Here is a 25,425-nt window from a genome sequence, read left to right as displayed (position 1 = left end):
AGACATCTTTATTTTATATCACAGGCTCAGCCATTTATTTCAATTTAAGTGACATTCACTGATGGATTAACATACAAAAAAATGTGTAGAAGCAATTCCCAGCAAACACAGAACGTTGGCACAACGTACCCAACCTTCTAACAACGTTTTAACAACATGGCCAGAAGGTCGTCATAACTACGTTGTGTGGTGAAGGTTGTTATACGGCGTTGTCACAATGTTGACATTGAACTACTGTTCAGGCCCGTTAAGGTTGTTATTAAAAATGTAATTGTCAGAACGTCGGCCGTTTCTCAATACCAAGTACGCAAACTTCGGACTTGCGTCCTTGGTAGTTCGGACTTGCCAAGTTCGACTCAGAAGAACGAACTCCTGAGGACGAGAGGACGCAAGTCCGGTTATTCTGCAAATAGAACAGTGCGTTCTTGATTGCATCACTCAGCACGCTCTGGCTACTCCGGTTATCTTTAATATGTAGGCTATATTTTCGGCAACAATAAAACGGAATATGGTGTAAAATACAACTCTGCCTCCCCAGACAGTAACATAGTGTCGGCCCAGATCCGGCCCACATCTGGTACACACGGCCACTATAGTACACACAGAACAATAAAACGAAATATGTTATAGGCTAAAACACCACTCTGCCTCTTTTCATTTAAAAAATCTTAAACATATTAATGGACATGTAAATGTGGTTTAGGCAAGGCGTAGCCCATTGATTCTCTTCACTGCATATATTTATAACAACATGTAATATGTTTTCATTTAAAAAAATAAGAAACATTGATAATTAAAACTGACATTTAACAAACAGAGACAGGTTTATACATGTACATACACTGAAGAGAATGTATACTAAAATAATTGTTTTCCAGCGCTTGCGTTTACAGGATGTTGTGATTGGTAAGTTTTACTTAATGCCATAAGAGTGGTTTAAGTTTTAAGAATAATTAAAATGTATTTAAATTCAGGTTACAAGGGGAGTAGAGGAAAAAAGCAGAGGAGAACGAGATGATGGAAATGTGAGGGATGGAAAGGGGGAGGGAGAAAAAAAGCAGAGGAAGAGGAGAGGGTGGAGAAATTGGGGGATGAGGAAAGAAAAAGATGAGAGGAGGGAACATGAAGAAGGTATATGTAGAGGAGGTAGATGGGGGAGAGAAGAAAAACAATTCTGTTATTCTTTATTTTACAGTGTCCTTGCTACATGTTACATGTACTTACTGTAATAATAACAGTGAATTATGAATAGTTACATGCAGTAACTTTAAACCAAACCTTAATACTAACACTATAGTAAGTACATGATACATAATTTTACTCTGTTCTTAAATAACAATTACAACTGTGTAAAAAGGACACCGCAAAACATACTGTAGTGTAACCGACAATTCCACTAAAACCGAACCCGGGACATTCTGGTGTGATCTATACATACATAGACCAGTTTAAGTTGAAAGTGTAGACGTACATGATATGACTGGTTCACATGATTCATAATGTCCTTATTATTTTCTGCTGAGCAAATTGTGTTGAACCAATCATAGCATTGCACTAAGGCCGAGATAAAAAAAAGAAAAGAAAAGTGCAGTCATATATCTGTCCTTATTGAATTGCACATGACTCTGTAAAAAGCAACTGCTTAGACTGGATTTCTCCTGGAGTCATATTGGAACCTGGTAGGAGGATGGTGCCAGACTCACTACTGATCTGCATCAATTTACAGTCTCTGTGTAGATGTTACATAATGTCTGTGTTCAGTTTTAATGTAATTGTCCTTTAAAGGGATAGTTTAAAATGAAAATTCTGTCATCATACAGTCACCCTCAAGTTATTTCAACACTGTATGAATTTCTTTCTTCTGCTGAACACAATGGAAGATATTTTGAAGAATGCCAGCATACAGAGTTGAAACAACTTGAGGGTGAGTATATGATGACAGAATTTTCATTTTAAAGTGAACTATCCCTTTAAAATCCAATAGCCATATTTTTTTTATCCAGAAACTAATTTCAGACCATGTATGTTTCAGCGGCTGTCAGGCTTTGATCTGCGGCCACAGAAAAGGAAATAGATTCCACCATTAAGAGATGGCTATATCTGGCCCCGGATAGGGATGGTGGCAGAAGAGAAAGGATGAAGAGAAAAGAGCGTCAGGAGAGTACAACAGGTTAACCGACTTGCGACTTGGTGCACAGTGCCTCTTGTTCATGAACTGAATCAGATGTTGAAGTGTGCACAATGCCTCATGTAATTTTTTTTGCTAATTGTTTCGTTTAAATGTGAAAAAATTAATATTTGTTAAGAATACTGTTGTTTTTCTGGCATTTTTCATTTGGGCCAAGGGTGTGTATAAAGTGGCTAGATCAAGGTTTAGTTTAGGCTGACATGTAGAATCAATTGTTTGGTCCTAAAAAGGACCAGAATAGGGCCAGCTATAGTCATACATTTGGCTGAGATATGGCTATGCCATGGGCCATATGTGGCCCAAGTTCTGGCAACCAGACCTGGTCCAGTCATGTACCGTAATTCATTGCTGTATTTGGGCCAAGTGAAAGTAGATTGTGTGGCCCATCACTGGGCCAAACCAATTTTGCTATGTGGGTCTTTGGTATCAGGCAGGGCTGATAAACAAGCACCATCAGATGTACAGTGAAGGAATGCATCATAAAAAGTGTGAAATAAATGGATCAAATAAAAATACAAATGTTTGCTTACCAAAACTGACATCAAAACCATGCTGAAGTTTGGACATGATTGTTGCAAAGAAATGGCGAGTCACGCCATCATCTCCTGAGCAGACAAAACACACAGCGTGTATGTCAGTAAACAAAACATTTAAATGTAGTTTGCTTTAGTGCAGAAATCGCTATGTCAACTAAAGATATAAACACCTCTACCAGTCCATAACTTAAAGAACATTCCCAATAACTGTTCTACACATGCTTGTGACTGCTTTCACTGAGCTTGCACATTGCACGTGTTTGTTTAGCTTTGTTATCTTCCTTGTGATTTAACTGCAAACACAAAATTGCTATAAAAGAACATGTATGCTTTGCTATCCTGCCCTGTATAAATGTAGGCTTAATAAAAAATAATAAAAAATAATCTTTTAGCTTGTTAACAGACCAGCAAAGCCTCCTTCCTCAAAGGAAAGTAGATCATTGGTCTGAGGAGTAGGCACATGTCCATGACGTGGTACTGAGGTTGGGATATTTCCCTGCTGTGGCCCTGAGTTCCTGGCCCTTGCTGTCTGACTCTCCTGTGGTCTTGTCAATGTGCTCACAGATCTACCTTCACTTTGGGGGAGTGGGGGGGTCGCTTTCTGAGGCTACCTCCATTTGTACCTCAACACTGCTCGGCAACAGTCTTTTATAAATAGAGGGGTTTTTGGTTAGTGTACTTTTTATATTGCAAGACAAATTTAAATAAAGACTGCAATGTGCTATTACAAGTTGAAAAGGAAGGTCATATCAAAATAAAACATCGAAAAGGACAGTTATGTAGGATTTAGTGGCATCTATCAGTGTAACCCCCTTGCTTTACTCTCACTCTCTCCTTCCTAACAAGAAGGAAAAGCTATGGTGGCCGTGAAAAATGCACAAAAAAATAAAATACCATATGTATATATTCTGTTTGTCTATTCTAGGCTACTGTAGAAACATGTATGTTCAACATGACAGACTCCATGAGTGAGGACCGATGGAGTCTGTAGAAACATTTTACATTTACATTTTATTCATTTAGCGACTTACAGCTGCTATATGTCAGAGGTCACACGCCTCTGGAGCAACTAGGGGTTAAGTGTTTTGCTCAGGGACAAAATGGTGGATGGGTCACAGTGGGGGATTGAACCCGGGTCTCTCACACCAAAGGCATAGTCTTATCCATTGCGCCACCGCCACATAATTGTCTGTCAGTGTTTTAACATCCATTTAGGCCCCAGCCACACTACTGCGTTTTCTTTTCGAAACAAAGGGTCATTTTAAGGTAACATATTTTCAGGTGATCACACATGGATGAAAACATAGTTATGATGATTTTATTCTATTTCTGCCATGTTCTGTAAATGAAGCCTTTTAATTGTTACACACTGGACCTTTAAATTGAACAATATTCAGGACATGCAGACCTCCACATTTGGGCTTTTGGCATTTTGGAACTTATGGGCTCATATTTAAAACATCACATAGATGCTGTTTGTCATAACATTTGCCCTCTTCTTTTGTTATACATTTTGCACTACAAGGTTGATTCAACATCCACACACAAACACACACGATGCTCTTCAACTGTTGGCTGATGGTGGACCTCGTGCCCCTTGTCTGATGTCTGGCTACACATGCAATATGCATAAACTGATACGTACCTCATGCATTCATCACTATGAGCCTTAATACTTGAAAAAGAGAATTCTTCTCCACAAGTCACACATTTCTGGACTGGCCCAACCATCTCACTGCTGCATTCTGGTCCACATATCTGTAGGAGAGATCATTTTAAAATTAAAACATAATAATAATGTGACCGTCATTCATAGTCTGCATTTTTAAGAAGAGAACAGTAGTAGAAACTTACAGGATCCAGATTCAGATTCCTCTGAAGTGGTCGGATAAAAATAGTTGCATGACCAATCTGAGTTTGTGGTTCCTTTAGATATCGGACATGGTAGCCATCATTGGGACAGGGGATGAGGACCAGTTCACGACTCCGAGTTGTTCCAGATATTTTTAGCAGTTCAAATCCACCCCCGTCTGAGCTTAGGATATGCCGCTAAAAGGAATTCTCTGAACTCCTCTGGATTTGTCTGAAAAAGAGAAGGCATACTATAACTAACAACTGAAATTTCTCACATAAAAAGTAACTCATGTTTTCAAGGTGACTTTTTTTGGAATCATAAATTCATATACATTATAAAGACATCCACTTAAACAGAGTCTACATTGCAGTCATGATGTCTTATTTACCTTGAAATGTAAGACGTTTCTCCCCTAACCCTGCAGCAGCGAGCCTCTGTTTAACACATCGATTGGGGACTAACTCCACGTTTTTATCGTCAAGACAACAGAATAAATGGGTGTATGAGTGAAGTTGTACGGGTACAGCAGTGGATCGCCGCATTGTCAACCTTCTCCCTCCACGTGCATATGGGCCAAACAGTCTTGAAACCTCGGCTGTGTTCAAAAGATGAGACCAGACATCTATTAAAGAATGGTAGGAAATAATAATAACTAGGGATGGGGATCGTTAATTTTTATTGATAATGATACCCTTAATGAGACTGCTTAACGATCAGAGTCTTTATCGATCCCACTATCGATACTTTACTATTATTTGGTGACAGTTATTTGGTAAGACCAGACCCAAAGGGCATGAGGTAGGCCTGCACGCTATGAGGAAAATATTCAATGTGCGATAACATTGTTATATATTGAGATGACATATGACTTGCAATAAATAAACATATATTGAAGTGTGCATATTAGCTGCCTGGTTGTTTTTAAATGAATTATAGGATTAGACTTTAATGTTTTAAATACAGCTAAATGTTGTTTCTAGAGCAGCACATTAATGTTAACAACAGCAAAGTCACTTAATATCTGACATCACAATACTGAGTGACATTTAGAAATCAGTCTGTATCAGTCCCTCCTCTTCCTCCTCCTCTCTGCTGTTATTCACTGGCTGCAGGTAATGTTACCAGGTAGAACTAAGCGGCTGGTTTGTCTCAGCCAGCAGCTGAGTTTTTAAGACTACAGACAGCTTTCTATTTAGACTGTTTTTAACGTTTGGCTAATTGGCAAGCTAGCGTTAGCTGTGCTTGTAAATAACATACAGGATGAGAGACTGGGGACAGAGATAATTAATCCTTTCTACATGTTTACCTTACACACAGGTGTACTAATAAAGTATTGTCTTTTTACTCGCGAAGGTTTTATTGCACATAAGGAGCGTAGCTGTTGGCAAATTGAGTAGTTTGGAGCTAACTTAACTTCCCCGTCTCCACAGCGATGAAGCGGCGTCTGCGTCTCTGCAGGGCGCTGTGTGCGCGACAGAATGGAGGCAGAAGCTGCAGCCTGATAATAAACAGTCCCGGGCCCATTTAATACTGCGTTTCGGTGCCATCATTAGAAACACTGATAGCAGTATCCGATAAGCTCGGACCTTATTGATTTTAGAGAAAGTTTGGGTCCTTTCAGAACCGGGTCTCGATCCCCATCCCTAATAAAAACTATACTGAGTAACAAAAGAACGATGGTCTACAGATCATTAGTTGACAGTGTCTGGTTTAATTTTTCTAACATTATATTCAATGCACAAATTCTTCAATGTGGGTGCATTAAAGTCTGAAATCAAGTAAAATGTTCTTGCAGGAACCTACCGTCCACTGGGTGTCTGGGTGTAACGTTGGGTGTAACGTTAACATTAGGCATATGTGGCGGCTGAGGTGATGAATTTGCCGCCATTACACCAACCGATGCTGCACAAAAAGATATGCAATGTTAACTTAGTGAACGCCACATGGTTGGTAAATTTAATTAAAGTTAATACATTTGCCGTTATTATAAGATAGGTAGTTAACGTCATTCAAATGCGTCTGTTGACGTTTGCTAATGTGAAATCACTTTATGTGGTTGCACTGGGTGTTGGGGATCGATCTGAAGGAAGTTAGAGTAGAAACTCACTGCTTTCGAGCTGGTCAGCCACATCGCGCAACAGGTCCGCCAGCGGCCTCCCACTTGAAGCCATTTCGTCTCTCCAGCTGGAGATCCCACATGCATAAAATGCTGGAGACACATGGGATCCGCTGATGGATGTCACCATAGATTAAGAAGATGTCAATCAGTAGATCCGACTGTGCAGTGCATGATGGACCCGTCCAAAGCAAAGCATCAGGCTCACAACAAACTGTAAAACTAGGCAATGCTGATCAAATATGAATCAAGATTCTGTTGCTGGATTGTCTATTTCTCGACATAAATCTTTTCAGAAATATATTTCAGTGTACTGTTTACCTCTAAAACAGGAAAGTTTCTGACCCGACCGCCATGTTGAAAACGGACGATCCACAGTTAAGCACCGCCCGACTCATTACCATAGATTGTATTACACACTAGCCACAGCATTCATAGGTAGCCTGATAGATGGATCGTTTGCTTCTGTCTGGTTAGCGATGCGGCCCCCAGCTAACCAATCCTTCTCCAGACTGATGTTGGCACCCCCCACTCAATTAGCATACAGGCGCAGGGACAAATAAATGTAGAAATGTGGAAATACATAAATAAATAAATGTATAAATAAATAAATGTATAAATACATAAATGTATAAATAAATGTATAAATACATAAATAAATACATAAATAAATACATATAGAAATGCATAAATAAATAAATAAATAAATGCAAAAATACAGAAATAGCCATTTTGTATTACCAAAATGTATTTATTTTCACTATTATTTCTGCATTTATTTATTTATTTTTCCTTCTGTCATTTTTAGTCCTTCATAGTGCACCTATGTCACTGTGATGAAATTCCTTAAATGGTGTGTCATCCTCCTCTGCATTGCACACAACTTAAAATTTTTGGGACATCTTGTTGCCAATGTAAAACAGATCGTCATCTAAACAAAAAATAAATTGATCAAAGTCATAAGATCCTATTTTAAAATAGCATGAAGATAGAGTAGCTTACAATTAAGCTATAGCTTAATATAGCTAACCTAATAGCAATTTTGTTTTGTATACGTTTAGAGTGAAAAAGGAATAGGCCTACCATGCAAAAGTTTGTCCATCCCAATAAGCTTAAGCAGTTGCCTACACATAGAGGTGGCGATATGAGCAAAATCTTATATCTTATATCAAGATATGAGTAATTTTATTTAATAAACGTGATTACTTTATACATTTATGTAGTATTTCTTGTGTATACAAAGCAATGCATAGTCTTTTTTGATAAACATTAATGGATGAGAAGAGTCAGCATTATACATTAATAACAACTGTAGGCAAATTTGGATACTGTCACTTTAAGACCGACTGCACGGACCCATTATACTTGTTTTCTTTCTGTTTACTGTTTAAATCACTTAAAACTAATTACTGTGTTTACTTGCAAATGGGTTGTTGACGTGCCATTTTCACTGTCACACAAGATAAAAATTTATATAATTAGTACTGTCATTATTTAAAATGCAGTAAATGGTTAAACATTTCTTTGTCTTACATGGACTTCTTGTTATAAAAACTACATTGTAATTAGATTTTTTTTTTTTTTTGCCAAATCTCAAAAATGTTCGTATGTGGTGTGACTCATGCATGGTTCAATAATTACAACTTTTATAAATGAACCTGTAAAATTTACATAAATTAATTTCTTTAAAAATTGTATTACTGAAAAAATTTAAAATTAATATTTTTACTGCATATTTGTAAACTACCCAAATAGGTGGTCACTTTGAAACATAGGCATGTATATTTAAAACTGTTCAAGCCATGATGTGCTCGCGTCTCTCAAACAGCGCTAAGAGCGCGCGCATATAGGCTACTGAAATGAGTTCTCTTTCGCTGCTAGCTAATCGTATACTGGTAACTGTTATATCGCCCATGTCTAACTAAACTGTTAAAATGGTTCTAAACAGGACCAAATAAAGTTTATTTGGCTTATAACAATAGCAGAACTCTTTTTAGTGAACCCCTTTTTATGAGGTTCCATTAAGAACTATGCTTAATTATATATATATATATATATATAATTAAGGTATAATGAACTTTCCAATTATATATTTTTTTGATTAATATTATTTTTTATTATAGTTTATGAATTTAATGCTGCTTACATGACAGTGCTAAAACAAGAGTTATAAGATGAATACATTAATTTCCTTAACTACCTTGCTAGTTTTTTCAGCTGTGCTGAATAATTGTTACCTTACCTATCATGCAGAAATTCTTGGATCTCCTTTTCAAGACGAAACATTGTTGTTTATTGGCATCTTTGGGATATTCGCCCTCAAGAAGATATTTCCTCAATTCCATATTCCTGTTAAAATCCATTAAGCAAAGATCGCATCGAAACTTATGCCTATCATAAACGCAATCAAATGGATGCGAGCAACGTTCTCATTGGATGTTGAAGCACCCATGTGATCTGCGTGCACGAACCGCTAGACCGTTCGGGAAAAAAGTGAACAAACATACAAATACACAGCACTTTTTTTAAATGCATTTATTTATTCCATATTTTGACTCCATTGAATTTAAATTATTATGTGACAAGCATTAAACAAACAAAAATGACAAGATTTTGGGTGAAATAGAGAGGGTAACATAATTTGGTGACCTTTGGTGATTATTGTAATTATTCAGTGCATTAATGTAATAATTTACAAAAAATAATATATTGTCATTGTATTAGCCTTATGTTGGTTATTCGATGAATAAATATTATTCTGAATTGCAAAACAAACAGAAAAAAAAAACGTTCCTAAAAGCGTGCTCTCGTTAAACGTGCAGGGTCGCCAGGGTCATTCTCGCGCGAATGTTTAATGAACAACACACGGAAACATACGTAGTAGGCTACTCTGAAAACAACCACATAGAGCTTAATCTAGGCAAACAAATAATCATTTATGATGTGAATAACCAGCATTTCTAAACAAGCGTTTCGCAAAGACCTCACCTTTGGCTTATAGTCAGAAGTTACGCTGTTTGCCTGCCGCCATTCGAGTGACTCGGTCGTATGTATACTAATGGCAGATTCTACGCTTACGAGAATACTGGATTAGTTGGTGGAAGTAATTACACATGAATGAGCACATATAATTTTGAAATAAATTTGTGAATTCTCAAAATTAAAAAATTACACAGTGTAGCTTTAAAGACATTGTTATGTGGGAGTGTTCTAATCTGTGTTTCATTGCAGTTTTCCTGGTAGCTCACCTGCAATCAACGGGTTAATTGGTGTCACCTGAGGGGAGCCACTTTAAATCTTGGACACAGGCTCTCTCTCTCCCTCCCTCTCGTCTTGCAGCCAGCGCTGCGGTAGCAGTGTTTCTGCTTCTACAGTCCCCTTTTTCTTTTGATATTAAATAAACTTTATTTTGATTGGCAGACCTTTGTTTTGTGTCCTTTGTTGCATCCCTAGAGCCAGGGTTGTAACAACGTGGTTAATCGAAAATCAATATTGTCAACATTAATTTTACACACTAAATCCTGCTGCCATCTTGTCTCTTCTGCACTACCAGTTTGATATTTTTTGGGGGGGGGGGGGGGGTTATTTTAAATTTTTACTTTTTTTTTTATTTGGTTCATCTTAGGTCTGACAGAAAGTAACAATAACGTAAATATAGTATAGATAATACTGATACATATACACATATAACATACAACCATAATTCCGATTAAGAAAAAAGAAAACACTAGGCAAGTATAGTGTAAGGGGATTTACACTCAAAGACCCAGAACCAGATATGATGAATGAAGACCCAGAGTCAGAATTATAATAAATTAAAGATTTTTTTTTACTGAAGATAGTTTGCAGTTTCACCTGCAGAAGGAGGAGATCGTAGGCCTCCCCGCTTAGTTACAATGATCACAGCAGTTATACCCTTCACCAAGGTCTAAGCTACGTCCTTGCTTCAGGTTGAATTATTCTCATTGGCTAAAAAATAGATAAACATAGTAATTTTCCACACATATACAGATAGACTGAAGCATATCTCCATCGATTATGCAGCTGACAATTGGACCCTGAAGTTGGCAGATTTGGGTTGCGCATTTTGACCTCAAAGTACGCTGGTGTGATTTGTCACTCTAAACTACGCAAAAACCTGGTGACGCCTCTGTGCACGCGCAGTCCTCAAATCAAGCAACACCAAAAGAAGAAGAGTTCGACCAATCAAAGTGCTGGGTTCATTCCCCAAATAGCAAACGGGGATGATTGACAGATACGTTAGGCCTATCATTAAAGGAAAAGTTCGGTATTTTACACTTAAAGCCCTGTTTTCAGATCGTTTCTGATGAAATAGAACGGTTAAGATTGAAATTTGGACACATGCTGCTGCCCCGAGAATTTTCGGTTTCTGTGGTAGCACCCCCCACCTCCACAATGGTTGCGTAGGTGCACTGGAACAATCCTTCTTAAAACGCATTAAACTTTCGTTTACAAAGACGTGAAACTCACGGAGTGGTCAGGGGTGTTCACTGATATGCTCACACAAAAATCGCTGCAAAAGATGCTTTCCAACAGGTTTTATCGTAGTTTTTGTCCAACTCCATTGACTTGTATTGGATGTGCTGTGAGGTACGGTATTACTCCGCCGCCGGAAACGGAAATGGGGTTGTTTGTGGGCTGGAGTGTCTATAATTCAAGCTCTCAACGGAAGAATGTACGGGTGTGAGGCGTTTGGAAAAATAGGTCCACAGTTTTACAACGAATGGTAAAACACCTGTTGGAAAGCATCTTTTGTACATTTGCAAATTGTTCATTTATGTATAATTGATGTGCATTGTCCCTGTCAAATAAACCTGAAATAAATAAATAAACAGGAAAGCTCAATTAAACAATAAAATAAAAAACAGACTGACTCTAGCTAGCGACCCTATAAATGTAATAGTGTAAGTATATATTTTATCTGTGTAACAATAATTTAATCTGATGACTCAATAGGTGCAATTCACTTCATTTCACTCAATTACCACAGGCATAAAACAAAAAAATACACAAGTATCAATGAATTTTACGATGAACATGACAGAATATGAAAGCTGAGACTTTCAGTAGGGGAAAAAAAGTAAAATAAAGTCTTATCAAAAAAGTAAAGATTATTGAAACAGAAATCTCGTAGATTTCATTAAAATATCTTTTAAATAAAGTCTTACGGGTTTAGAACAACAGGAGGGCGAGTGAAATCTGAAAATCTGGAAATCTGAAAGGCTTCTCTCAAATGTGAATACTCATGTGCCTGTTAAAGCTTCCTTTTTGAGAAAAACTCTTTCCACACTGAGAGCATGTGTAAGGCTTCTCTCCAGTATGTATTCTCATGTGGCTCTCAAGGCTTCCTTTTTTAGTGAAACTTTTTTCACATTGTTGGCAGGTGAAAGGCTTATCTCCCGTATGAATTCTCATGTGAACTACAAGATTTCCTTGTTGATCAAAACTCTTTCCACACTGAGGGCATATGAATGGCTTTTCTCCAGTGTGAACTCTCATATGGACTTCAAGGTTTCCTTTTTTAGTGAAACTCTTATCACACTGTTGGCAGGTGAAAGGCTTCTCTCCAGTGTGAACTCTTATGTGGACTATAAGGTTTCTATTTTGATCAAAACTTTTTCCACAATGAGGGCATATGAAAGGCTTTTCTCCAGTGTGAATTCTCATGTGCCTGTTAAGGCTACCTTTTTGAATAAAACTTTTTCCACACTGATCACATGTGAAAGGCTTCTCTCCAGTATGAAGTCTCAAGTGCCTTTTAAGGGTTCCTTTTTGAACAAAACTTGTTCCACACTGAGTGCAAATGAATGGCCTCTCTCCAGTGTGAATTCTCATGTGGACTCTAAGGTTTTTGTTTCGAATAAAACTCTTTCCACACTGTTGGCAGGTGAAATGACTTGTAGCTCCTGTCTGTTGAGCTCTTTTTTGTGAGGAAGTTTTTTCAGTCTGTGAGCAACTAAAGTCTCCAGTTATGAAATCATGATGTTTCTCATAATGATCTTTCTCTTCCATTTCATTCAGTTCTGGACTCTCCTCTTTCAGCGCCATCAGGTCTACGGCAAAAAGAGACCAATACAAGTTAACCCCAGTTTAATAGCACCAAGCAACAGACATTAAAAACAATTAGACATGTAAAACATCAACACAAAAAACATATAGGCTAGATCCTACCAACTACAGCCAAGAACAAACTACATCGGTGAAAAGGGGTGACACACTAGACAAAATTTCAATAGGAAGAATCGTCGACAGCTCTGTCTGGTCTACAAAGTATGTTTCACAACCAAACACACATGATACAGGAGTGATAGTGATACAGGAAATAACGGAAGATCAAGAGATTGGATTTCTTCCTGTTAAAAAAGGTAGCCCTCAAGAAACTTGCGATCCAAAGTTGTCTGTGCGCTGATATGCCGCGAAAAAGAATAAGAAGGAGAGAATGGTTGCTTGCAGAAGCCATGCTTGCTGATGTTCTTTTGCAGGTCTATGACTCTCCTCCCCATGAACATTCCCTTGCCCTGTATCTTGCTCTCTTATGGCTCGTTTCCACCAAGCGGTACGGTACAGTACAGTACGCAATTATTTCCGTTTCGACTGTCAGAAGTTGTGAATGGTACCAACATACCGAACCGTACCACGTTTTTGGGACCCGTTGATTGGTTTACAGAGAATTGTCACTTGTGCGTGCTACAAGGGGAATGACAACACAAGAGGCGCCATTTTTTACTATACAGTTGAAACACAATGCCATTGCAACAGTCCTCTTCTTGTGACAAACAGCCACATGCCGAGAAGCAAGAACAAGATCTGCTGTATGTCCTCCATTGTCGTTTACTGTGTCGCTTTCTTCTTCGCGTGAGAATGACGTCGATCACTACACCACGCCTATCAAGTAAAGGTACTGTTGGAGTTGGAAACACAAGATGGATCAGGATTTACCGTCCCGAATTGTACTGTACTGCACTGAACTGTACTGTAGCGCTCAGTGGAAACGAGCCATTATTGGCTGTAGGTCGTCATTTCCAGTCAAAATACATTTCATACTGCAGGACTCTAAGTTGTAGAAAGACCCAGATATTTATTAGCATGCTAAATATTTCACGGGAATCAGCGTCAGATCGTCTTTGATCGTACACATTATGCGATTTTCAGTCACTTGAACAAGCGCCGGTTTGCCTCAGATCTTGGGCATTTGTCAGTGATTTGAACAAAACTTTCTATGAGTAAAAATTGGGGCTAAAATCTTGCTGTGTGTACCCAGAATAAGATCCTGAAAGTGGTGTTACATGTTATCTCAGAAGATCTTGTTAATATTGTTAACTCTTTGCTTTCTTTAGGACATGGATGTGCAATCCTGCTTCTGGAGGGCCACTGTCCTGCAAAGTTTAGCTCCATCCCCAATTAAACACACCTGAACCAGCTAATCAAGATCTTACTAGACATACTAGAAATGTCCAGGCTAGTGAGTTGTAGCAAGTTGTAGCTACCTCTGCAGGACCAAGTTTGGACACCCCAGCTTTAGGAGATGGGGAGAGGATACTTTAAGCTGGCAGTTATCAAACCCCCTTTAAGCCGGTTCTCCTGAGTCAAGCTTTTTTATGTCTAAAATATGTTTTGCAGAGTTATAGTATTTGGGAACAATTTCAGTCTTGATTTAAACCCCATTGTAGCACAGAAACGAAAAAGAAATAATTAAAATTACATCTCTCTTCTAGTGCTATTAGTTCCCTTTCGAATGATCTACCATCTCTTGGAAATCATCCCGATGCTCATTCCCTTCAGACATAAAGAAAATGGCTTAGGTCTGCGTCATGTCGTCCGGTTGGGGAGTTACCAGGGAAGTGTGCGAGCGTAAAGCGTTCTGCTACCCCCACACTTTCGGGAGGGCAGCAGAGATGGTGACGTCGATGAGTTTGGATCCCGTCCATTGCTTGGAGCTCGGGTTAGCCAAATCAAGTTCTTCCCACACATCAAATACTGTGATGAGAAACGGACCCAGAAGGCCCTGTGGAACTTCAAAGATTTCATTGAGCTGTACCGTCCCAGTCATGTTCCATCCGCAGCGGCTCGGGCAGCAGCCTACCGCGGAGATATGTGTGCGAAAATTGAGAAGTTGGACCTGTCCTTCTCCCGAAACCTCACTAAATATCGCGAGCATGGGATACCGTCTACCAAAGGGCATGCCGAAAGAGAGAATGATGACTGTTCTGGCCTTCCTCAGCTGTGTGTGGATAATCCAGAATGCCGACTAGTGTCATTCCAAAATCTGGCAGAGCTTTATTTTTTCACTCAACATTGTTTCAGTAGCTGAAGCTATGCAGAAACTCCTTACTCCAAGGCGGGATCCTCCATTATATAAGGTGGTGCTAAACATCATTCTCTTAGAATCTTTCTCCTTCAGACAGCTATGTTGTCAAGTAAAGTCAAATCACCTTCATTTTTATAGCGCTTTTAACGATATAGATTGTTTCAAAGCAGCTTTACAGTAATAGGAAATAATAGGAAATTAAAGTAACAGAGATTGTTTTGGCTTTACAGCAGCTCTAGAATAAAGTGTTTGTCCAGCTAAAGTTAGTTTTGATTGATTCACTTCCGTTGCAAAGATCATTAGTTATTAACTTAGGGGGCCCTAACATGACACCGTTCTAACAGAAACCCCTTAACGTGCTCCTGCCCACTCATCCGCACTACAACAGTGCCTGGAGGCTCGAGAACGCAAACCTTGAAAAAAAATTAAATACGTTGACGGCGTGCACATGCGTATTACGTGTTTAGTCTATAGGTATGCGCGTTTGAATATATGTGCGCAGGCGTGTAGTCTTTCTTTACAAACTGACCTCAACAAATTACTTGACTGGCCTTAATTTATAATACAGAATTATTTATCGCTTTCCCGTAACCATGTGAACTGTAATTATTTTGACAATGTTTTATCTGTAATTATTTTGACAACGTTTTATCTGTAGAGGTAGAAGGGAAGGAGGCCTTCACAGGGGAGAGACTAGTTGATACTTCAGGAGTGCGTTGTCTTCATTAAGCCATCTACAGCTCATCGTTGAATTGCCTTTCCAGAGGATGATCCCGAACGCTGCTCACCTGCAGAATTCCAGTGAGGATAACATTTTCCTTCTATAATTATTGCATCTCATTGATGCCCTCCTGTAATGAACAAACATGCCAAAGTCTGTCTGTTTGCCCTTAACCAAAAAGGGTTACAGCTGTATAACTGTCAGGTATATGAGTGCCAAGAGCAATGGCCAGCTCCACCGGTGCACTCTCGCTCTTTCTCTGCACAGTGCTTGGCCTCAGCCCCTTGCATTAACCCTTTCACATGTAAGTTCCAAATTTCCTGTATGGTTCCCCAGGATTGTTTTTTTTTTTTTGCGTTATTTCAATCCACTATCAAATGATTCTGCAGAATAAGCAGTGAGCCTGTCACATGACTCCGCAGTCATTTGATACTTCACCGCTGGAGGGCCTGGAGGAGAGCATGTAGGTAATTTAGGACGTTTAGCTCTGTTTTCACTTACAAATTGAGGTTGACTGATATGGGTTTTTCTCTGGCCGATGCCGATATTTAGAAATCAAGGCAGCCGGTGGACGATATATGATGAATTTTTTTTTGGGATGATATGTTTGGCTGATTTTTTCTTCATCTCATAAAATCTAACAGTTAAGTAATAAGACGTGATACGGAAAACTGCTTAAATGAAACATTTATTGAACAACACAAGCCTCTCCAATCAGTGCACTTGTATCATTTTAATAAAAAATAATACACATTAATATACGTTAAATATTAAATACACAAAACAAGTAATCAAAAAGCTAGATCTTGTCAAATAAACTTTTGGATGAAAAAAGTTTTAAGTGCACAAAATTGTCCATCGGTCCTATTATCAGCATGAAAAACTAGTTTTATTCAATGGATTATATAGAAGCCTCGAAAGCGAGCTAAGAGCACTCCCTTTACAATCACTAAAACGCTGTCGCTTTGTCAGTTTATCACGATCTCATAAAGTTCTGTTATGATCAGTGAAGCTGCCAACAATGCACAATAAATCTCTTACTTACATCATGTCTCAGGGCTCCAGACTGCGACCAAAATTCGAGAGTGAGTTTGAGGTTTTTGCGAATATTATTATTATTTTATTTTTGTACACGTTAAACGTAGAAGGGGCGCATCAATGAATCCGGAATGTGTGGCAGGCCAATGATGATGAGTGTGAGAAGAATAGGGAATGGCCACTGTAACTGGCTAATGTGTGGAGGGGGAGGGTCCTAGAGATAATCGAGCGCGAGTAAACGTCTGTGGGAAGGAAGTCGGATGATGATTCAGAGTCAGAGGTTTGTGAGGAGACGAACTTAATGAACTGCGAATGTTGCAGTCGCTACCCCAGAACTGCGGGGAACACGAAGTTTGCAGACAGTGCAGGCACTTCGCAGTTTAAACACAATACGCTAGTTAGACACAATCTCAGCCTCAAGCATAGAGTATGCCATGACATGTTAATAAATCAAAACAAAATGAAAGCGGAAAAAAATTTGCGCTACTCGTTTCTGCTTCACGGGACGTTTAATAGTTTGAACCAATAATAGACAGTGCAGAGCTTCTCTCGCCAGTCACGGGCAGATCTTGATCACGCGACACTGTTACATCGTGGAGATCCAGTGAGGAAATCCATTGAGTTCGTGACAGAATTAATAATATTGCTGAGATCCAGTAAGAAACATTCAGATTCGACGCAGAATTCTCTGTTATAAACCATATCAGATCAAACCGCGCTGACGTGGAAACCAGGAGAAACATCGTGCCATGAACAAACAAGTTAAAGAAGGCTTTAGGGCCACAGATCAGCAACATTCACCATGGATTTAATGTAGTAACACTAACTGTAACTATGGTATACTATGGTTATAACAGTAGCCTACACATATCTTTTTCCAGCACTTCAAATCTATAATATCATATTTAAATGTTATTTTTAATGTGTTGACCAAAAACATTTTTGTTCATCCTTTAAAGATTGTTTCTATTTATAAAACTAAAAGTTTCAAGAAGTAGGAAAACTCACACTTATTAAAAAAGAAAAGAAAAAAGATTAAATTACCATTGTAAACATAGAGAACGCTTATTGGCTATTTTCACTCCCTAATAGCTATTTTGTCACTCATTTTGCTTTTGAATTAATATTAAGACATTATGAATGATAATAATTAAAGTTAACTTTATCTATACACCTCAAATTAAGCTCAGTGGTTTGTCATCCCACAGTGCTACCAAATACTTTCTGTAGAACTTAGTGCTGCTGCCCTCAAATGTTAATCTGGAGCCCTGTGAACTTAAAATAAAACTGCACATTCTAATTTCTGTACGTTAAGTCTATTTATTATCAAAGCATTTGTCAGTAATAGTTATTTGGGGGGAAAATGTGAATAATTGCATTGCAGGGTGATTTAAGGTGTGCCCCTAAATTTTCTGCTTGCGCTCCTAAAATTTTAAGTCAGGGGCTACAGCGCTCCTAATAAAAAAAGTTAGTCTGGAGCCCTGTGTCTACACTTTAGCTGCGTCCCAAATGACGCACTATGTACAAATTTGTGTAGTGAATGAATTTTATAAGGTTATTTTGTCACTGAACATCGGAGTCTGATGCCCCTCCCCCTTGGCTACGTAATTAAAGCTACGACATTTCAGTGCATGAAGTGTCAAACATTCCAACACTTTGTTTTTTCTGTTAATTTAGTGCATCATCCTTTGATCCAATTCTTTTTAGAATTTTCAGTTTGAACACACTACTCTCACTATTTACACTCAAAAACATCATTGAATAGTGCATAAGTATGCAAATTGGGATGCACCATTTGTTTGTTAATGAGAGGTTTCGCGAGCCTGCCTAACTCAACACTGAATGCTCCGGCGTTTTGAGCGGATAGACTCTGACTAACTTAAACGCCTCTGATTGACCATTGCGTTCAAGAAATCAACAACTATGTCTGTGATTGGCTACATTGTTCACCACTGCAAAAACACGCTAAAAATAGTGAATAAGGCATAGTATGAGTTGCTCCGTCTCACACGCAGCCTCAGAGGGACAGAAAATCTCCAGTACAGAAACAGAATTGATAACATCGGAGCTTATATACGCAGGCTACTAAAATAATTTAGCCACTGGGCTTGTTACCAGGTTTTTTTTCTTTTTTCACGTGTTCCATAACAACGCTTATCTGCTTGCAGATGCGCCTGCCTATTAATAAGCCTAATTTGCAGCACAATCGGCCGATGCCGATTAATAAAAGTATGCCAGAAAGCGGCCTGACCTCTATTTAAAACCACACAAAAATGAACAAACATTTATAAACTATAAAAACACATCAATCAACACTTTATGCAGATTTTGGCGAATCTGATTTTTGTGTAAAAATTTTTGTGTGCAGTTTCAGGTTTGATTTTTGTTTTGTATTTTCACCGATTGTTGTAGCATAAAGCATAATACAATTTGTATATTTGACTTATTCACTATTAGCTGCTCAAATGCATTCAAATAAAGGGAAAGAGTGTACATGATGTCAAATATACACTGTGGGGTTGCTTTGCTTTGCTTGTAACAAGTATAATGTATTATAATCAGTTGTATTACAAATACTGAAAAGAGAAAAGCACAATGCATGAAATGGTGACCATATTCATTTAATGTCAACTATTTTCACATAGGGAACAAAACTATTTGTATAAAACGAAATGATTGATGAATGACAAAGTATTTACATATAAAAACAATATCAATGCAAATATTTTAACAGGAATGATCGAGTAAAAAAAATGTTTCTCTGAAACCAATTTAAACTTATTGAAAATTATAATTATTTACATGCATTTTTAACGGACTGTCATTGGTGTTTTGTTTTTTAGTTTTTTTCAGTAATTTTTTAGAGTGTGGTACTCCTCGAAACATGGAGTAACACACAACGGTTTGTTGCATGGCACACACATGTACTTTGTGAGACGCCTCTTCTTGGTCTTCCGAGAGCTGGAGAGGCAGACCTTGCAGTGGCGTCTGGTCCTGCTGCCCTGAGCGATGGTCTGCGGGACTTTGGTGGGGAAATGCCTCGCTGTTAACCGCAGAGGACTGTCCAGAGCAGGACGGCCCCCTTTGGGTGGGCCCTTGTCAAACTCCTCCAGCAGCATCAGGTTTGTCCTGAACTCCAGGGAAGAGATGACCTCTCCTGTTGATTGTAAATGACATTTGTGGGGAGTTAGAAATAATGTAGAGTGTAAGTATATGACAGTATGGTTATGGACTTGAACACAACACTTTAATGTGCATTGTAAATATGTGCATGAAATATAAGATATGGTTATTTTAGATGGCTGTGTAAAATTCTAACCTGACAGTTGGCGGTGAACAATGTGGCTGTTCAGCACAGCTGTGTCAAGTAGGTAAAAGAAGATCTTCTTGTTTTCCACTCAAGAAAGCCTTTTACCATGTCAGCCCTGTTGACTGTCTTTTTGTTGTATTCAAGGACACAGTGAGGCTTGACCTTCCTCTCACCAGTATTAGAACATCTCTCTTATCGTGCCATTTTACATCTAGCTGTGTTCCGTTCTGTCTGCACTCAACTTGCCCTTTCGTCATTTTTCCAAGGAAAACTGGCATTCCTCTCCTGTTCTGCAGTAACGGGTCAGTGCTCCAGTAATCCCGGAGAGATGTTTTTTTGAGAACTCCCATCAGAAGAATTGCCACCAGGAACGAGTACATTTCTTTGATGGTAGTTGACACCCACCTTGCCATCTTTCCCTGCACTCCTGGTATCATCTTCTCCTGGAGTTCTGAGGCAAACCGGTTTGTTTCCTCCAACAAGCTCCTCTGTAAAAAACATCTTGAAGCTCTGGACCTTAATGGGAGATGCAGGAGGGTTTTGCACTCCAGAATTCAAGCTGTCAAAGGTGAGACCCGGTCCAGGAGGGGTAAACGTACTGGTATCTGTCCAGTTAGAGCTCACCTACTCAGCTAAATTGGACGTTTATCTACCTGGGTACCAGTTGTGGCAAAGAGACCAGCATCATCACCAAGAGTCTGGAGGTTTCTCACTCGCCTTGCTGTCAAAATCTACCTCTTAATCAGAATTAAAAAATATTTCTCTGATCTCATCTGTCCGTTTTATTCCTAAACATTTTGACAGAAATTTGGGTCAAAATATTTCCTCTGGTATTTGAACCGTCAATGTGTTGACGCGAGTCTGACTGAACTGAGGTGAAAGGAGCGCTGACTTCGCTAAATTTAACCTTTAATTTAATATTCAACAATATTATTGATCTGCCTGCATTGACACCATTACATGAGAACTGAACTGAGCAGGAGGATGACATCACTGTTTACTCCAGAGTGGCTATATATATAAATGAACTAAATTAATAACTTTTTACAACAAAAATGAAACATCACTGAACTTACTTAAGCTGGACTGTGACGCTATTTTCTTCTGGAAACAAACTGTGTTGCATTATTTTCCTGTTATCTCTGTAAAGCTGCTTTGAAACAATCTGTATTGTAAAAAGTGCTATATAAATAAATATGACTTGACATGGCTGAGGTAAAATTTTAATTTAAATTCAAATTTTTTGTACATTTCAATTAACATTAAATTAAATAACTTTAAATGTAATCATATTACAATTCATGAATATATATTTTAAATTTACATTGTTATTTTCTAGGGTAAGAGAGGGCTAAAGTTATAACCAGTTATGTTTGTTCACATTGCCATTTAGCGTGGGTGTCTCGCACCGATAGCTTTTGTAATGGTGGCAGTATTATCAACAAGATCATCAATAAGCGGAAAGGTAAGTTCAAGGTTTCGCCATGTATGTTTATAGTAAAATGCAGTGTGGTGTCACATTATGGTCAGAGCAACCATGCCTATAATAAACTGGCCATCACGGCTTGCATAAGTGTGATTTGAGTGTTTAGTCTTATGTCTAAAATCTTCGATTGATTGGAAATAAAAACATGATGAATGACTGAATCAAACACAGTGGCATCTTGAACGTCTTTATAATGATCATGTTAGTAAATCTACAACACGCGATGGGCACCACCATGTTAGTTCGTACCGCGAATCAGAGAATCGTTTCTGTCGGATTTATAACAAGCAAATTCGTCCACTTCTCCCAAAATACATGAAATATGTGTTTGTGTTGGAGACTCATTGTTTATGGAAGAGAATTTATGCCATGCAAAAATTCATAAAATTTCATAGGAAAAAATGATCCAGTTTTTAGGCAGTGCTTGTTGAGGTGTAATTACATGAAATTCGTTTTGAGTGTTCTATTCGACATTCGTTTGAAGGTATTCGACGCAGGTTTTACACAATCACAGTTAGATGCATATTAAATGAGTTTCTTCAGATTTTAAGTAGGATTTTTTTTTATTTAAGCAGAATTTTTGCCACCCCAAAGAAATCACTGTCTTACCGGGCCACCCCTGAAAAAAACCCTGTCACTGCCCTTACAAATGAGCCACAGCTGTTTTGATGTAAAAATTCTGCTCACATCATATGAGCATGTTACAGGAAAAAAAACAGATGCATGACCCCTTTAAATGAAGCAGAAATCATGCAGCTTTGAGAATGAAACCAACCTGTTTGTTCCTCAGTATCTTCAGGTTTCACTCTGAATGTTTCTTCAATGTTCATATCTTCACTCTCTTCTTTAATAAACGCCATCTTTGTTTGTTCCTCAGTATCTTCTTGTTTCACTCTGAATACTTCTTCAATCCTGATGTCTTCACTCTCCTCTTTAAGAAATGCCATCTTTATAATAGTGTCACGTGGATCTCAGTCGCTTCACCGGGAGTTTTTCTGTGTGTTTTGACAATTAAGATGAGAATAATTAACAGAAAGAAAAATAAATTCAAGCTCTGTGTGCATATCAGCTCTAGTTCAGTAGTTCAGTGCACTGGTAAGAGAGTCAGTCAGAGTGAGTTTATGGACTTAAATAAAAAAAATTACAAAATAAAACACTCTCAAATCTAACACTACAAATTAATAAAAGAACGCAAATTACAAAGACACTTTATTTGTAATTATGTAATAATGATTTGTATATTACATTTAACAGTCTACACTTTCATTAACATTGCAGTTGTTTGTGTTTCTTGTTGCATTTACACAGTTTTGACCAGCATGTGTCGTCAGCGTCAATGACTCAAGCGCTTTGAAACAGTGAATAACTTTGCAAAGCTCCGTTTCTCCATTAATACTTGCCCAGTGCCAATACATTCACTATATGAAATGCACCTTTTCTGTTAAGCTTTACTCATATAAAAAATAACGTTCATTAATGTTAAAGCATGTTGGACTTAATAATAAGTAATTCATTTCTCTGTAAAACTGTCTACAAGGTTTATATCGATTTAAACACTTTAAATATAAAACAAACCTTTCTTCATTTGAATCACAGACGCACAAACGCGACGCGGTGCAGCCTTATGACGTCATGTCATCACACCAAAATAAAAGTCTTCCACACACTAAAATCATAGGAATTGAACACATAGAAAACAATATATTAAAACGATTCCCAAAGCAACCAGTACCACTGAGATTTTTTTAGTGTTAACATGCTAATTCATAACCACAGAGCATTTGTGATATTTCCAGTCAAGGATAACATCTCTTAATGGTCTTCATATTAGATAGGATTATAAAGAACTTTGAATATACTACAAACTAAGAATTTGTAGATAAAAAAATTATTTGTTGTAGCAAGCAGACTGTTTTATGGAGCTTATAATATGACAAAATTATATTTAATTTGAATTGTGTAAATTTGAATGATTGACAAGTGTAATCTAACAAAATTTAATATTATGTGGAATTTTAAATAGTTCTGAAATAGATTTCTTTAAACAAATATTGAACATTTGAAATTTAATGAATTGAAATGTTTTTTTTGGCTGAATTTTATAGACATGTATTTTCAAACTGCTGGTTTTTTTTTCTGGATTCTTAGACTGCAAATATCCAGTAAAAAAAAAAAAATCGCGAATATTCAGATTGTACAGAAAGTAGGTCACAGATAATCCACAGGGAAGAGTAGAGGGTCTCAGAAAAGTCAACATTCTCTGGCATTAAATTTATTTATTTTATTCATATTGAGTATCAATTGATGTCAAACAAAACGGTCTGTGTTATTTTCTCTGCCAACTAAACTTCCATAGTAAAGTCATTGTGCGTTCTCTCCGCACTGTAGGCTATAATAAAAAATATACATAGTAGCCTATAAAAATAGCCTATGTGCCCTTTATTTCAAACAATATTTAGCCCATTTTAAAAGCCAAGTCTAAACAAATTTATTTTAATCGAAACTGAAACTGTACCGACGTTGGGTTTGCACATCTCTCATTCCGTCCAAAGTTTCCATATTTGCAATGTAACATTTGGATGCTAACTATTAATGTAAAGAAGGCTTTGTACCTCAGTCAAGTCCCAATATACACGTATAGGCTAAATCAGCATCTTCACAGAAAGGGAAATGAGTTTGGAATAACAGCAAGTAGGTGATGACTGACTGGCACAGCCTTTATATTGTACAACAGACAAATTAAATTAAGCAGAATAACTTTTTACATGTTTGGTTGACTGTGTTTTATTTTGATATTGAACAGGCTGCGATGTCAAGTTAGCAATGCCAGAAGTGAACTGATATATGTTGTAATGCCATCAGTTGGATTTGTTCCTCAGCATGGGAAATAACTTGATACTCTGTCGTTTACAGAGTAGCAGAACCTACTTGTTCGCATAATCTAGCAAATTGAGGGAACGAAATAGTAAATCATGTGCACAATTTTGTAATTCGAGGGAATGAATAGTAAATTGTGCGCACAATTTATAATTCGAGGGAACAAATTAGTAAATCATCGATTTAGTAAATCGAGGAAACGTTTACTTTTTTTTTTTTTGCATGTCATGTTCCTAGGTTTCCTTTATTGAAAATGGATTTACAAACATAATTTTACTCCCCATAATAAAAGATACATACTGAAAAATAAATCTGTCTTCTACAAGGATTGGGATTGAAATGATCAATATTAAATCTTATTAAAAATGTTCTTTTGTGTGAGCAGTTTTGTTAAAATACTTTTTGCAATATAAAGGATTATTGTCCACTGATTAAAGTGAACATTTTATATTTGTGTTCAAATCATTTCCACAAAAATGTTAAGCAGAAAAAAAAAAAACTGTTTTCAACATTGATAATAATAATATTAAAAAAAATCTGAGCATCAAATGATCATATTAGAATGATTTCTAAAGGATCGTGTGACACTGAAGACTGGAGTAATGATGCTGAATATTCAGCTTTGATCATAGGAATAAAAAAAAAAAAATTAATATATTAAACTAGTAAACAATTGTTTCAAATTGTAATAATGTTTTGCAATATTACAGCTTTTACTGTATTTTTGATCAAATAAATGCAGCCTTGGTGAGCAGAAAAGACTTCTTTCCAAAACATAATAAATAATAAAAAAAAAACTTTTGCCATGTACTGTATTATAATTGTCTGTATTGTATTATTGTACGGTATTATTTTTTTTTATCACATTTGTCACTATTTGCATTTCAATAAAAGGATATCTGGTATACATGCCACAGTTTGAACGGTAGTATGCATGAACTCTTGTCATTTTTGCGTGTTTACAGGACT

At 37.5% G+C, this 25,425-nt stretch overlaps 1 protein-coding gene and 1 long non-coding RNA gene across 3 annotated transcripts; both read right to left on the bottom strand.

Moving 5' to 3' along the window:
- Window positions 1-4,354: 4,354 nt before the first annotated feature.
- On the bottom strand, window positions 4,355-5,266 carry LOC309497845. Its single transcript, XR_014205735.1, has 3 exons — window positions 4,968-5,266; window positions 4,579-4,807; window positions 4,355-4,482 (listed from the first exon to the last, which is right to left on the bottom strand). It is a non-coding gene; the product is annotated as an uncharacterized lncRNA (long non-coding RNA).
- A 5,298-nt stretch (window positions 5,267-10,564) lies between these two features.
- Window positions 10,565-23,208, bottom strand: LOC309497678 (uncharacterized protein). Of its 2 annotated transcripts, none has more exons than XM_082168001.1 (3): window positions 23,155-23,208; window positions 22,355-22,574; window positions 10,565-12,769 (listed from the first exon to the last, which is right to left on the bottom strand). In XM_082168001.1, exons 2-3 carry the CDS (start codon window positions 22,524-22,526, stop codon window positions 11,946-11,948), a joined length of 996 nt encoding a protein of 331 aa, XP_082024127.1. In that variant the 5' UTR covers window positions 22,527-22,574; window positions 23,155-23,208; the 3' UTR covers window positions 10,565-11,945. The 2 variants fall into 2 exon arrangements, with proteins under 2 accessions (XP_082024127.1, XP_082024128.1); XM_082168002.1 differs by lacking the exon at window positions 10,565-12,769 and adding an exon at window positions 19,389-19,940.
- Window positions 23,209-25,425: the final 2,217 nt, after the last annotated feature.

Source organism: Leuciscus leuciscus (assembly GCF_965113295.1).
Source record: "Leuciscus leuciscus genome assembly, chromosome: 4".
In the NCBI taxonomy this organism is placed as follows: domain Eukaryota; kingdom Metazoa; phylum Chordata; class Actinopteri; order Cypriniformes; family Leuciscidae; genus Leuciscus; species Leuciscus leuciscus.
This window is presented reverse-complemented; position numbering and strand designations above follow the sequence as displayed.

Bases quoted from the DNA above. Each gene is read 5' to 3' on its own strand.
- LOC309497678 (XM_082168001.1), bottom strand. From the start codon at position 22,526: ATGGCATTTCTTAAAGAGGAGAGTGAAGACATCAGGATTGAAGAAGTA. The intron at 12,770-22,354 runs GTTGGTTTCATT...TTTTTGCCGTAG, and splicing joins AGATACTGAGGAACAAACAG to ACCTGATGGCGCTGAAAGAG.